At 52.3% G+C, this 13,829-nt stretch overlaps 1 protein-coding gene across 50 annotated transcripts in view; it reads right to left on the bottom strand.

The window, feature by feature from the left end:
- The window catches only part of CEP250 (centrosomal protein 250), a 147,000-nt gene that overhangs the window by 15,250 nt on the left and 117,921 nt on the right, over positions 1-13,829 (bottom strand). For 5 of the 50 annotated variants that reach the window (XM_050918516.1, XM_050918505.1, XM_050918517.1 and 2 more), the window contains 11 exons: positions 11,162-11,293; positions 10,624-10,767; positions 9,949-10,104; positions 9,517-9,804; positions 9,229-9,444; positions 8,159-8,940; positions 5,061-5,220; positions 3,981-4,305; positions 2,391-2,518; positions 1,983-2,103; positions 283-437 (listed from right to left, as the gene is read on the bottom strand). In XM_050918516.1, coding sequence (XP_050774473.1) covers positions 283-437; positions 1,983-2,103; positions 2,391-2,518; positions 3,981-4,305; positions 5,061-5,220; positions 8,159-8,940; positions 9,229-9,444; positions 9,517-9,804; positions 9,949-10,104; positions 10,624-10,767; positions 11,162-11,293 — 2,607 coding nt within the window. Of the gene's footprint in view, positions 1-282; positions 438-1,982; positions 2,104-2,390; positions 2,519-3,980; positions 4,306-5,060; positions 5,221-8,158; positions 9,877-9,948; positions 10,105-10,623; positions 10,768-11,161; positions 11,294-13,829 lie in introns of all 50 variants that reach the window. The other 45 variants (XM_050918525.1, XM_050918535.1, XM_050918539.1 and 42 more) reach the window with 45 other exon arrangements.

The following is a 13,829-nucleotide window of genomic DNA, read 5'->3' as shown; positions in this document are numbered from 1 at the left end:
AGACTGGATAACAGGGCATGACAGAGGGGCTGCAGGAGCGATAGGGGAAACTTGCTCAATGTCTGCACACTCTGTCTGGTTACACATGCTTCTAACATTGAAAGAAGCACCAGAAATTAGAAAATAGACATGGGAGATGGCACTATGCAGGAGTTTTCAATGTACTGGCTCTGGGGCTAGGGCAGGGTTGTTCCCAGGAATGCAGTGTTAAAAGAGCTCTGTCCAGGCTTTCCATGAATGGCCATTATGTAACAAAGCTTCAGGGCCATCTGCCAGCCTCACCACAACATCCCTTCTTTGCTTCTCGGTGCCCTCAAGGCTCCTCTCCAAGGATGCAACCTCCCCATGCAACGTCACAACCTCCTTCTTTAGGGCAATGACCTCTTCTTGCAGCATAGCCTGGAGTGAGCCCTGCTTCCCTTCTACCATCCGCATCTCTGCAATGGGGAAGGGGGAGAAGAGGAACCAAAACAAAACCAAACAATGCTGGACAAGAGCCATGATCTTTCCATTCAACTGCCCTTTGCTTCCCAGGCTCCGGCCCACAACGGGGAGACTGGGTTATGCTCAGAGAAGTATCTTGGTCTGAGGTATTTGGCTTAAGGAAGTTCAGGTGAAACCAGAGTTCAGAGGCAGAGCAAGTGAACAAGGCACAGTCAATAAGATTAGGTCAACAGACTGGTGCAGGTGAGCATCATCAGTATAGTAGTGAGCGCTGAGGTGGATAAGATTACAAAAGGAAAATATATAGGAAGGAAAAGGATGAATACCAACTGACGTAGGGCTCCATCCAAGGACAAGTCTGGGTGCAGAGGAGCTGCTACCACAAAGGAGGGAGCAATAAGGTTGCGAAAGGATGCTGCAGAATTAGAAAGAGTTCCAAGATGGGCAATAAGGGGCTCTGCATAGAGAGAGACTGAAAAGACTCAGACGGTTCAACTAGGCCTAGGGGACATGACAGAAGCCTATAAAATACTGTCAAGTATCAGAGGGGTAGCCGTGTTAGTCTGGATCTGTAAAAGCAGCAAAGAATCCTGTGGCACCTAATAGACTAACATGTTTTGGAGCATGAGCTTTCGTGGGTGAATACCCACTTCTTCAGATGCATGTCTGAAGAAGTGGGTATTCACCCATGAAAGCTCATGCTCCAAAACGTCTGTTAGTCTATAAGGTGCCACAGGATTCTTTGCTGCTTATAAAATACTGACTGGTCTAGGGCGGGAGAATAGGGAGTTTATGTCCCACTACACAGGAACAGGGGACAATCCATGACATTGAAAGGCAGACAATTCCAAGTGCTTGGTGGGTACGAGTGGTGCCATGACAGATGAGAAGCCAAGAGCTGTGGTATGGAGGGGTCCACACTACTGGAGACCGAGGGAAGCGAGGAAGAGTAAGAGAGACAGGACAATAAGCTACATGTAGGGGAGTAGTTACTGTGCTATAGCCTAGGGCAAGACCCAGAATAGGATCTGTTTGAGGGGCTGTTTGTGAAAAGTGACTGGGGAGATGAGAGACAGTGTCTCCATCAAGCATTTTGCTGAGGGCGGGAGGTTCAGCAGCAGCCTGTGCTCAGACTGTATCAGGGCTAGGAAGGGGAGAGTTGAGAAGGAAGCAGAAGCGGCAGATTGTAGAAAACTGGGGAAGGTAGCAGAGGCACAGGATTTATTGACAACTGCAATAACGCAAGGATCCTGGGGGAGGAGACAGAGCTAATGCACTGGAAAATGGAGGAGAAGCCTCCGTTACTCAGGAATGCCCCAGGTTAGCACAGGGCAGGAGGAGGGAAGAGAGGACTCTTCAAGTACTGCAAGGAGCACTGCAAGGAACCAAGGCTGTCTCTGCAATGAGTCACCATCTATTCAGAAGCGCCAGTCTGTGGGGGCTCTCATGGTGGCTCTTCCTCTCCCCCAACTGCCATCTCCACTCCCTTGCTGATAAAGCAGAGTGGGCCTGTACAGTGGGAAGAGGGGCAGCCATACCTTCCTGGCTTTGGGACAACCACGTCTGCAGCTCTTGGTTGTGGGCTCTGAGACAGTCCCTCTCGGCCTCCTTTTTGCTCAGCTCCTGCTCCAGCTTCTGAGCCTTGTTCCTGGCATCATCCTGGAGAAAGCAGGAGAGGCTGTATGAAGCGACACACGCCTGGTGCCAGGACAGCAGAGAGAGGGAAGTCTAGGGCATAGACTCAGACAGGGCAGGGCCATTACCAACAGGGGCAGTAGTAGTGACTGGGATCCCTAGAGAGGGGGTATTCCCCTCTCCCCATGATGGAGCAGGTCTAGGCTGCACTGGTACAGGGAACTAGAGCCAGTTTGGCCACACCACCTTATTTTGCTGCTTAAGCTCAGCAGAGGGGCAGGGGAAGTGAGTGCACTGAGGAGAGCAGTTACCCGATCTTGCAGTGTCTGCCTCAGGTCCTGGTGCAGGTTCCGGAAGGCTGTTGCCACTTTCTCTGCTGTGAGCTCTATAGGGAGAGCCTTAGGTTGAGGCCCAGTAAGCCCACAAACACGGTCCTGTTCTGGAAATATAAGCCCTGGGATCAGTGTTTGTCCAAATGTCGCCAGTAACGGAGCCCTGCTTACACGTAGGAGAAGCTGGCAGGGTTTGGAGACCTCCCAGGGGCAAGTCCCACAGATGTGACAGTGAATAGGTGACACACTGCACATTAGCTTGACTGCCCATTAGTGCCACATCAGATGTGGCATTCTCCAACGGCTACTGGGGCTGAGGTCGCTTCCCCATTCACAAACACTGCCTTAATTCTCTCTGCAGTGAGCTTCTGGGGGCATAGGCCTGCCCTCCGTGTCCCTCCTGGCTTTAGAAACAAAGACTGCCCACGCTTGCCAACAGCCCCATGTTTCTGCCCCGTGTCCCACATCTCCGTTTGTTCCAGCAAATGGGGCTGGAATATGGCTCAGCCGCAGATCTCTTACAGACACCAGACGCTATTGCCAGGCGTGCTATTGCCAGGCATGCAACCTCCCTGTCAACGTATCAAAAACAGGTACTGCAGGCTTTCCTTCACACAGGAGTGATCTGCAGCACTAAGCCGGGAGAGACCGTCTCCTCCCACATCATCAGCCCTCAGCAGCAGCTCCCCTCAGGAGGCAGTAACATGCAGAGGGAGACGGGATGTCAGAGACCCCTCTTGGAGGCACTGGCAAGGGAGGGAGAAATGGCCCCTGAAGAAAAATGGGGGAGGGGAATAAAGCACACAATGCAATTTCATCAGCTGAGAAACACTGGCACATCCCCATACAGCCTTACCCACTTGGATTTCTCCCACCCAGGCTTAGTACTTGTTTTTGATACGTTGACAGGGAGGTTGCAATGAAATATCCTTACAAAATCCATGCAAAATTTTCTAGGGACTTCTTGGAGCAATGTCCCAGGGGATATTTCTAAGTACTGGCAACTGTGCCATGTGGGACTCCATGCAATCAGCAGCACAGGTGGGCTGATGACCAGCTCTGGGCTCTTTGGCTTGTAGTGCTTCCTGCATCTTGCACGGCATCCCATAAGATGTATAACCCATTATCCATGGCGCCTGCTATTGAGGTCACCCATGCAGATCTGGAGTCCCTGGAAGCCTCTAACCAGCCCTAAGGCCATCCCGATCAGCAGTTCCAGAAGAAGTGGAAGGACACTCCTTCCGGGGGCCAGATATGGCTGGAACGTGTTATACTTTTCAAATGTAATATGCTGTCTGTTCGCTCAGAATGGAGGGCCAAGAATTGCTGTGTCAGAGACTGAGGACTTCTCTTGGGCCAAGAGCCAGAGTAAAGGGTTCCCCACTGTTCCTAGCCTTCCCCAACCAGAGCAAGGCCACTGGGAAGCGATATGGGCCAGGAAATCAGGCTAGGAAGGGAACCCCAGTCTCCTCCACTAGGCTGTAAAGCCTTCTCAGCTAAGAACAGATCCACATGGCCTTCTGGGGGGTAAGCCTCTAGCACACTGCCACAGACACCAGCCACACTCACCTGCACTCCATGTGACAAGGTCTCCACTTGCAAGAGTGCTGCCACGCAGTGTGTGCTGCAGAACGGTGTGCAGCCTGGCCAGCTGGGACTCTGCTTCACAGCGGGCACTGCTGGCATGGTGGCACTCCACAGCCAGTGCCTCTGCCCGGCTCTCTGTGCTGCAAAGGCTAAGGCGCAGCTGAGACACCTCTGCCTCTACTGTCCGCAGCAAATCTCTCAAATGCCGTTCACCCGCCCGTGACTCCTCCAGATCCTGTGACAGCTGCTTCTCCTGGGCCACTAAACCAGCCTCTTTCTCTAGCACTGCCTGCCTGAGTGAGTGGACCTGCAGAGAAGAGGAACACAGGCCCTTGGGGCTCAGCACGAATACTGCAAGGGCAGGGAGGAGGAGAGTTTGATGGAGGAAGCTGCTTTCAAGCAGACACCTTCCTACAGCCAAAGGCACAAAACGGAGGAGGTTCAGAGGTCAGACTGGAAATAAGCTCCAGGACCTTCAGGGACCAGGCGCTCTTCACTCGCAGGGAAACACAGATTATTGCTCCCTGCCCCACCATGCTCTCACCCTCAGAAAGAAACTAGAAGAAACACACAGGGTGAAAGAGGCTCCTGAGAGGGAGCCAGTTATGCCATAGTGGAGGTGAACTACCTGACAAAAACACAGAGGCAGAACAGCAAGATTGTCAGTCCCTCAAGTTGTGTGTCTGGGACCGCCCACCTTCCCAGCTCTGAGCTCCCTTCCTCCTCCCCGCAGCAGAGAGAGAAGTTAGTGCTTTGCAGGGGTAGGCACAGCCACCTGGAGCCAACAACTGCAATAGAGGCTTTGAGATGCTCCACAGGGGTCTGCTGTTCTCTCTGGGGCTCAGGGTCTGCAATCAGGAGGGTTAAGATGTAGGGAGGGCAGAGCCAGAGCCAGGGTTCGGCACCATAGCTCCAAGGCTGCAAGCAGGTGAGGCAGTGTTACAGGAGTGGAAGCAGTGGAGGAGGGGGCAGGGACCAGAGTACAGTGGCTGGGGAAGGTGGGGCTGGTCCTGGGGAAGGCTGATGTGCTGCTAGGGAAGGGAATGCTGGTGTGCAGGGCACCTGTGTGTTGAGCTCCTGTATCTCTCTTCTGTGGTCAGAATGGAGCTGCTGAGCTTGGCAAATGGTTGCCTGCAGGCTGATGATCTCACTCAGCTGGGCATCATCTCTCTCCTGGAAGGTCCTGAGTCTTAGCTCCTTCCCCTCCAGGGTCAGAGCCAGGCTGAAAGAGACAAGGGACTCAGTAATCCTGGCAAGAACAACATGGAGTCTAGTGGCACCTTAAAGACTAACAGATTTATTTGGGCATAAGCTTTCGTGGGTAAAAAAACCACTTCTTCAGATGCACGGAGTGCAAGTTACCTGGCAGCTCAGTGCCTGGAATGGGGGAGAGGTGACGCTCTGATGGCAATGTGATGGGGGGATGGCTCTATAATCCTGGCAGCTCAGTGCCTGGAATGGGGAGGGGTGACACTCTGATGGCAATGTGATGAGGGGGGGGGCGGGGCTCTGTAATCCTGGCGTCTCAGTGCCTGGAATGGGGGAGGGGTGACACTGATGGCAATGTGATGGGGGGGCTCTATAATCCTGGCGGCACAGTGCTGGAATGGGGGAGGGGTGACGCTCTGATGGCAATGTGATGGGGGGGTGGGGCTCTGTAATCCTGGTGGCTCAATGCCTGGAATGGGGGAGGGGTGACGCTGATGGCAGTGTGATGGGGGGGGTGTCAAGGTATGAACCCCCACTCTGAACCTTAGTGTCCAAAAGATGGGGTACCTGCATGAACCCCCCTAAGATTAATTACTAGCTTAGAAATGGTAGAGCTGCCACCACCCAAAAATATAGTGTTTTGGGGCACTTTCTGGCCCCCAAACCCTTCCCTGGGGACCCTAAGACCCAAACCCCTTGGATCTCAAAACAAAGGGAAATAAACCATTCCCCTCCTTTCTTCCTCCCAGATTCTCCCCTTCCTGGGTAACACTGGGAGATCCCTGTGATTCAACTCCTTGAATCTTAAAACAGAGAGGAAATTCACCTTCCTCCCTTCTCTCCCCCTCCTAGACTCTCCCTGAGAGAGAGACAGTAATCCTAACAAAGAGAGAAATCAGGTTTTTCCTCCCCCCTTCTCTCCTTGCTCCCACCAATTCCCTGGTGAGTACAGACCCCCTCCCCTTGGGTCTTACACAAGATAACCAAAAAAATCAATCAGGTTCTTAAAAAGGAAAACTTTTAATAAAAGAAAGAAAAAAGTAAAAATGGTCTCTGTAAAATCAAGATGGAAAATGTACAGGGTCTTTCAGCTTATAGACACTAGAGAGAATCCTCCCCCCAGCACAAATACAAGTTGCAGCCACAGAGATACAATCCTTCCAGCAAAATACACATTTGCAAATAAAAAAAACAAACAAAAAAAGACTAAACCGCCTTTCTAACTGGTACTTACTAAATTGAACAGAAGATTGGAGAGTCTGTATACCTGTCTGGTCCCTCTTAGATCCCTGAGAGAACAAAGAAAAAACCCAAAAAGCACAAACAAAGGCTTCTCTCCACCGAGATTTGAAAGTATCTTGTCTCCTGATTGGTCCTCTGGTCAGGTGTTCCAGGTTTACTGAGCTAGTTAACCCTCTACAGGTAAAAGAGACATTAACCCTTAACCATCTGTTTATGACAGGAGGCTCTATAATCTTGGCAGCATAGTGCCTGGAATGGGGAGGGGTGATGCTCTGATGGCAATGTGATGGGGGGGGGGCTCTATAATCCTGGCGTCTCAGTGCCTGGAATGGGGGAGGGTGACACTGTTGGCAATGTGATGGGGAGCGGGGTCTGTAATCCTGGCAGCTCTGTGACAAAGGCAGGGAAACTCTCTCTAAGCCTGACAGCACCACAACAGGGGGGTTTCGTAAACCCAGTGGTGCCGCGATGGGAGGGGCAGAGGAGGGATCTCTCTAAACCCGGGGCTCTTTGCCACGTGGTTTAATATTTAACAAGCCCTTGTGAGTCAAGTCTGGCAGGAGAGAAGGCCCAGCCCTTTCTTAATCCCACAGACACTCTGTTCATTCAGTCCCACGCTAGCACTGCAGTCTTGTCCCCGTATTAGCAGTCCCAGCATATCTGCTGTTTTTAAAGGGGGAGAGATGATCTCATAAGAACAGCCAAACTGGCTCAGACCAATAGTCCATCTAGCCCAGCATCCTGTCTTTTCATGTGGCTAATGGCAGGAGCTTCAGAAGGAATGAACAGAACAAGAGAAATTATCAGGAGAGCCATCCCTGTCAGCCAGTCCCAGCTTCTGGCAGTCACAGGTTTATGAACACCCAGAGCATGGGGTTGAATCCCTGATCATCTTGGCTAGTAGCCACTGATGGACCTATTCTCCAGGAACTTATCTCGTTCTTTTTTTAACCCAGTTATACTTCTGCTGGCAACAAGTTCTGCAGGTTGACTGTGTTATGTGAAGTACTTCCTTTTGTTTGCTTTAAACCTGCTGCCTGTTAATTTCATCCGGTGCCTCCTGGTTCGTATGTTATATGAAAATGTAAACAACAATTCCCTATTCACTTTCTCCATGCCATTCATGATGTTCTAGATCAGTGGTGCTCAAACTTGTGTACTGGTGACCCCTTTCACACAGCAAGCCTCTGAGTGTGATCCCCTCCTTATACACTAAAAACATTGTTTAATATATTTATCACTATTATAAATACTGGAGGCAAAGTGGGGTTTAGGGTGGAGGCTGACAGCTTGCGACCCCTCATGTAATAACCTCACGACCCCCTAAGGATGTTCCATACAAGCCACTCAGACATTTGAAATGTCATTAGGGGCAACCAGCTAGGTAAAGGAATTGGCTAATTATGCTGAACTGTGAGAAATCCAGCAGTTTCCAGGAGGCAAACCAAGGCAAAGCCAGTACAACTGCAGCTAGGTCCCTAAGGAGTGCCTTTGCTGACTGCTGTTAGAAGGAAACTGACAGGCTACTGCACAGTGCAGTCCAGGCACCCCAGTGGGAGAACGTAAGAGCAGGCCCCCAATTGCACCCAGACTTCAGAGCTTTGGGAGATGCTCCCAGATTGGCTTGCATGTGCACAGACCTGAAAGCAGGAATCAGTTAAAATTGAAAACAAAATAACTAGCCCACATCACACTTGATTTCTGCCCACCTGGTTCTTTCACCCTCCAGGGCTCTGAGCGTGGCCAGGAGCTCTGTGTTCTGACGCTCCGCCTCCTCCCATTGGCTCCTCTTCCCCTCCAGGGCTCTGAGCATGGCCTGGAGCTCTGTGTTCTGACGCTCCGCCTCCTCCCATTGGCTCCTCTTCCCCTCCAGGGCTCCGACCGTGGCCCGGAGCTCTGTATTCTGACGCTCCACCTCCTCCCGTTGGCTCCTCTCCCCATCCTGGGCTCTGACCGTGGCCTGGAGCTTTGTATTCTGACATTTCACCTCCTCCCATTGGCTCCTCTCCCCCTCCAGGGCTCCAAGCATGGACCGGAGCTCTGTGTTCTGACGCTCTGCCTCCTCCCGTCGGCTCCTCTCCCCCTCCAGGGCTCTGAGCGTGGTCCGGAGCTCTGTGTTCTGACGTTCCACCTCCTCCCATTGGCTCCTCTCCCCCTCCAGGGCTCTGAGCATGGCCTGGAGCTCTGTGTTCTGATGCTCCGCCTCCTCCCATCGGCTCCTCTCCCCCTCCAGGGCTCCGACTGTGGCCTGGAGCTCTCTGTTCTGACACTCCACCTCCTCCCATCGGCTTCTGTCCCCATCCAGGGCTCTGAGCGTGGCCTGGAGCACTGTGTTCTGACGCTCCGCCTCCTCCCGTCGGCTCCTCTCCCCCTCCAGAGCACTGAGCCTGGCATGAAGCTCTGTGTTCTGACGCTCCACCTCCTCTCGTCGGCTTCTCTCCTGCTCCAGGGCTCTGAGCCTGGCCTGGAGCTCTGTGTTCTGACGCTCCGCCTCCTCCCGTTGGCTCCTCTCCCCCTCCAGGGCTCCAAGCATGGAACGGAGCTCTGTGTTCTGACGCTCCACCTCCTCCCGTTGGCTCCTCTCCCCCTCCAGGGCTCTGACCGTGGTCCGGAGCTCTGTGTTCTGACGTTCCACCTCCTCCCATTGGCTCCTCTCCCTCTCCAGGGCTCCAAGCATGGACCGGAGCTCTGTGTTCTGACGCTCCACCTCCTCCCGTTTGCTCCTCTCCCCCTCCAGGGCTCCAAGCATGGACCGGAGCTCTGTGTTCTGATGCTCCGCCTCCTCTCGTCGGCTCCTCTCCCCCTCCAGGGCTCTGAGTGTGGCCTGGAGCTCTGCGTTCTGACGCTCTGCCTCCTCTCGTCGGCTCCTCTCCCCCTCCAGGGCTCTGAGTGTGGCCTGGAGCTCTGCGTTCTGACGCTCCGCCTCCTCCCGTCGGCTCCTCTCCCCCTCTAGAGCACTGAGCCTGGCCTGGAGCTCTGTATTCTGACGCTCCACCTCCTCTTGTCGGCTCCTCTCCCCCTCCAGGGCTCTGAGCCTGGCCTGGAGCTCTGTGTTCTGATGCTCCACTTCCTCTCGTCGGCTCCTCTCCCCCTCCAGGTCTCCGACTGTGGCCTGGAGCTCTGTGTTCTGACGCTCCGCCTCCTCCCATCGGCTCCTCTCCCCCTCCAGGGCTCCGACTGTGGCCTGGAGCTCTGTGTTCTGACGCTCCACCTCCTCCCATCGGCTTCTCTCCCCATCTAGGGCTCTGATTGTGGCCTGGAGCTCTGTGTTCTGACGCTCCGCCTCCTCCCGTCGGCTCCTCTCCCCCTCCAGGGCTCCGACTGTGGCCTGGAGCTCTGTGTTCTGACGCTCCGCCTCCTCCCATCGGCTCCTCTCCCCCTCCAGGGCTCCGACTGTGGCCTGGAGCTCTGTGTTCTGACGCTCCGCCTCCTCCCATCGGCTTCTCTCCCCATCTAGGGCTCTGAGCGTGGCCTGGAGCTCTGTGTTCTGACGCTCCACCTCCTCCCATTGGCTCCTCTCCCCCTCTAACATCTTCTGGATATGAGCAGCCTCCAGTATCTTCTGGTTGGATAATTTTTGCACCTCGTTCAATTGCCGCTGAGCCTCCAGGCCAATCTGTTGCCAGGAATCCTTTGTGACCACTAGCTCTTGCACCTGAAATATGACAGAAGAATAGTGGAGGAGCCAGAGGTTAAAGCATGCAATAGCCTTCCTGTATCCTGTGGGGAAAGCAAACAAGCAAACTGAAGTATCATCTGATCTTCAGAGTACCAGGTTCAAATTAGATATTGCTCATATGTTTCAAGACCTAAGAGGAGTAGTTCATTTATCCAATCCCCACCACACCCAGAAATAAAAACACCAGCAGCAAGAGAGATGGCGATACGCCACTGTGCACCTGGGATCAGGAGCAATTGTCGGGGTGACAGGCAGAGGGACTGTCCTTGCCAGCCAAGATCGGAGTGGGATTGGAGTGAGCAGCAGAGTGACGGAGAGAGGCACCGTCCCCACCAGCTGAGATCAGGGGTGAGCAACCAGGCAAAAGACAGAGGGACCTCCCTCCTCTGCCTAGCCAGGATCGGGGCTGAGGGTCATATTGAGGGTGAGTGACAGGCAGGGGGACTGCCACCCTCCTGGGTGGAATCCCCATTGCACTGTGCCTGGGGCAGTCACCTGGTTTCGCAGGGTGTCTCGCTGCAGAAGGAGAATGTCTATTTCCTGTTTGAGGGTTTTGACCTCTTCCAGGTGCCTGCTCTCCACTGCCTCCATCTGATTCTGAGCTTCCTGGAGCTCAGCTTGCAGCCCCTCCACGGTGTCCTGCAGCCCGGCCAAAGAGTGAGTCACTGAAAGCTGTGAAATATCAAATCCTGCTTCTTCCATTCTGTGCCCCCGAGCCCCTCTCACCAACCACATATTTCTGCCTTTGCTCCGCCTGGGTGGTCCTGTGCACAAAACCCACCTGGCTGCCATCTTTGCCTCTAACCTGTCCTTCCTTTTACTGAGCTCTCTGATTTATCAGCTTACCAGGCCTCTGCCCAGGCGCAGCCCTCTCCCTTTCTGCACCAGTGCTTTTCTCCCAGCTCTGCACTGCCCTCCAGTCCCTGACTTGGTCCCCTTTCTCTCTTCTTTCACCCCCGTTTTTTCCATCCTATGTGTTGGACTCTGACAGCCCGTTCCTTCCTCTCTACTGCTCCCTGCTGGTCAAACCTACCTGCTCCTTCTGTTGCTTCTTCACCTCTTGGCGAAGCTGCTCCAGCTGCTGACAGGCATCTGTCAACTCTTCCTGTGTTTGGAGCAGTGCCTCCAGCAAAGACTTCTTCTCCCTCTCTTTCTCTAGCAGCACCTGCACAAAGAGAAAAGGGGAGAGGGAAGGCTTAACCCTCACAGATATAATGAGTTTGCTGAAACCCAGAGGTTAGCTTCTTGTCTCTGCAATCAGTCTCCACTTCACCAGAGACCCAGGTTCTATGGTGCGACTGACAGTGAGAGAAATCCACCTTCGATGAGTGTCTCCTCTTATGTGGTGCCAAACCACATGGCACCTCCCAATTGCCTTAGGTCAATGTAAACATTTGCCTAACTCTGCTGGACCATCTTCAGTGAGGCCATCCCCAGCCTGCAGCTACGCTCCTCAGTTATTCCCACGAAGCCAGCAGCAGCTCTTGTTCGTGCACACTGGGTTTCAGTAGCAGAGTGTCATGGTCCAAAGAGGACAGGAATCTTTGGCTCTCTTGGAAAGAGTAGGTGGTTAAATGAAAATATCCACCAGGTGTCTCTGAGGTGTCATGAGCACATTTTCATCTCTGAGATCTGGTGCAGTCATTCTGATGTTTGCAAGTGTATTGTAGGGATATTGCCATGCTCAGGAACTCAGACAGAAGAGCAGGGCTTTGGATGGCACACAATAAGGGCCCCTACTGTAGGGATGATCTGGCAGGCGAATTTTGCATACTTAAGAAATGGAGCACATGGACAGCAAGCGGAACAGGAAGTTCCAATCCCAGGGCAATTCTCTGAAAACAGTTTACAAAAAGTTAAGGAAATCCACAACTAATAACTTCATCTAGCTGCACTCAAGGTTCTAAATATGGGTCAGTAACCTCAGAGAAAGAGCCTTAAAGAATAATGAATTCTTGAAACACAAATGGTTGAACTGAGGAAAACTGTAAGTTAAGCAAAGACTTTTAAACCCCAAATATCTGAGCTGCTGCAGATCCCAGTAACAGAACAAACATCTAAGATGCAAGTGGACCCCTGTACAGCTCATTAGCCAGCCTTCACCGACATGACTGGTGCAGGCCTGTGTACATTCCTACTTCGTGCAGTCTGAGAAAGCAAGCATATGAGCACTTCATCAGTGCTGTCAGAAAAGCAGCAACAAAAGTCAGGGAACGTGTCCAAGAAACCAGACTCCTACATCTTCCGTATCTTCTTCATCTCTCTAGACAGCATTTCTACTAGGCTTACTACCTTGGTATCTAAGCATGGAATCCATGCTGTCCTCATGCCTACAATGCCCTCCCTCCCTGGATGCCAGGCATTCGCCTTCTCTGTCTCAAACTCCATTGCAAAACACAGTGCACACAAAGTGTCAAGCCTAAAACTTGAGAAAGGCTCAGGCAAAAGTTAAGAGAAATGCTGGACCTTCCTGGCAGCCAGCTGCACTCCTGAGCGGCTTGGTGCTGCGGAGAGATAAAGAAGGGGCTTCTTAAAAAACATTCCACCTCAGCTGGAAATACATGCAATGCCCCCTGGCTAAAATACCCAGCAGCCCAGACTCTACCCCCAAAATCTAATCTGTACTGCCTCCCTGACTTTAATCTATCAATCCTGCCATACACCATGCTGTTTTCCCTTGGGATTCTGGGTGTGTGTCTGAGGAGAATGGCTTTCCAGACTCCCTTCCAAAGCCAGCTCTTCACGTCATGGGCAGGGGCACAGGCAATGGTAGGGAGAGAAGTGAGGCTATAGCAGTGGCTTGGCCCTCCCCCCTCGTCATGTGCTAGCAACGCTAGTAGAAGGGAGATACCGTTGCAGCAATGACAGTGACTGCAGCATCCAAGAAGACTAAACATTTTAACAAGCAGAGCCAGCCTTAGCATTTTGAGGCTGCACAACCTATTGCAAACATAACAGCATCCTGCCCACCAAGCTCACACCATTATGCTCTCGGCTGGCCATCCCAAACATAGCCAATTTACTTTATATTAAAAGCCGGTGGATGAAAGGTCTATAAGTCTCCCTAGCTTTCTGCTGCAGAATGAACCCTTTCCTCTCTACATATTCAGTCCCTAGCAAGGCTTTAGGGTCACTTTCCAATGCACAGAGCTTTGCGAGAAAATGAGTTAGAAATGTATTTAAAACGAAGAAGAAAGTGAGACTGTCTCTCCTGAAGCCCAAAGGCAGAACTGTCCCAAGGGGCTCACAGCCCCTCTAGCTCATCAGTGCTCTTATGTGGATATTACACAATGCCTGAAGGTACAGGAAATTAATGAGAGAACTCATCCCTCCAAAACCACTTCAAAAACAGCACCAGTAAAAGCAACAGTTAAAATGTTTCCCACTACCTGGAAGGTTGCAGAGAAAGCTAAGAAAGGAAAGAAGAAGAAATTTCAATAAAAAGAATAAAACTAGTCAGCTGACAAACAAAAATTCCAGTGCATTAGCAGTGGTGGAGAACTTGAGGCAAGCAGTTGCCCAACATTTGGACAAGTATGTGTCCACAAACCATCACCGTTTTCCAAAGGTCTTTCCCATATGTGAAGCCAAGAGCGTCCCAGTGCTTGGTACAGAGCAAGGCAGATCTGTCGTTCTCCTTGGACATGCAGCGACTGCACAGCACACTGCCTGGGACTGGACGTTAATGGCAGAGTGCTAGC

This window comes from Gopherus flavomarginatus, chromosome 11 (assembly GCF_025201925.1).
Source record: "Gopherus flavomarginatus isolate rGopFla2 chromosome 11, rGopFla2.mat.asm, whole genome shotgun sequence".
Classification (NCBI taxonomy): domain Eukaryota; kingdom Metazoa; phylum Chordata; order Testudines; family Testudinidae; genus Gopherus; species Gopherus flavomarginatus.
This window is presented reverse-complemented; position numbering and strand designations above follow the sequence as displayed.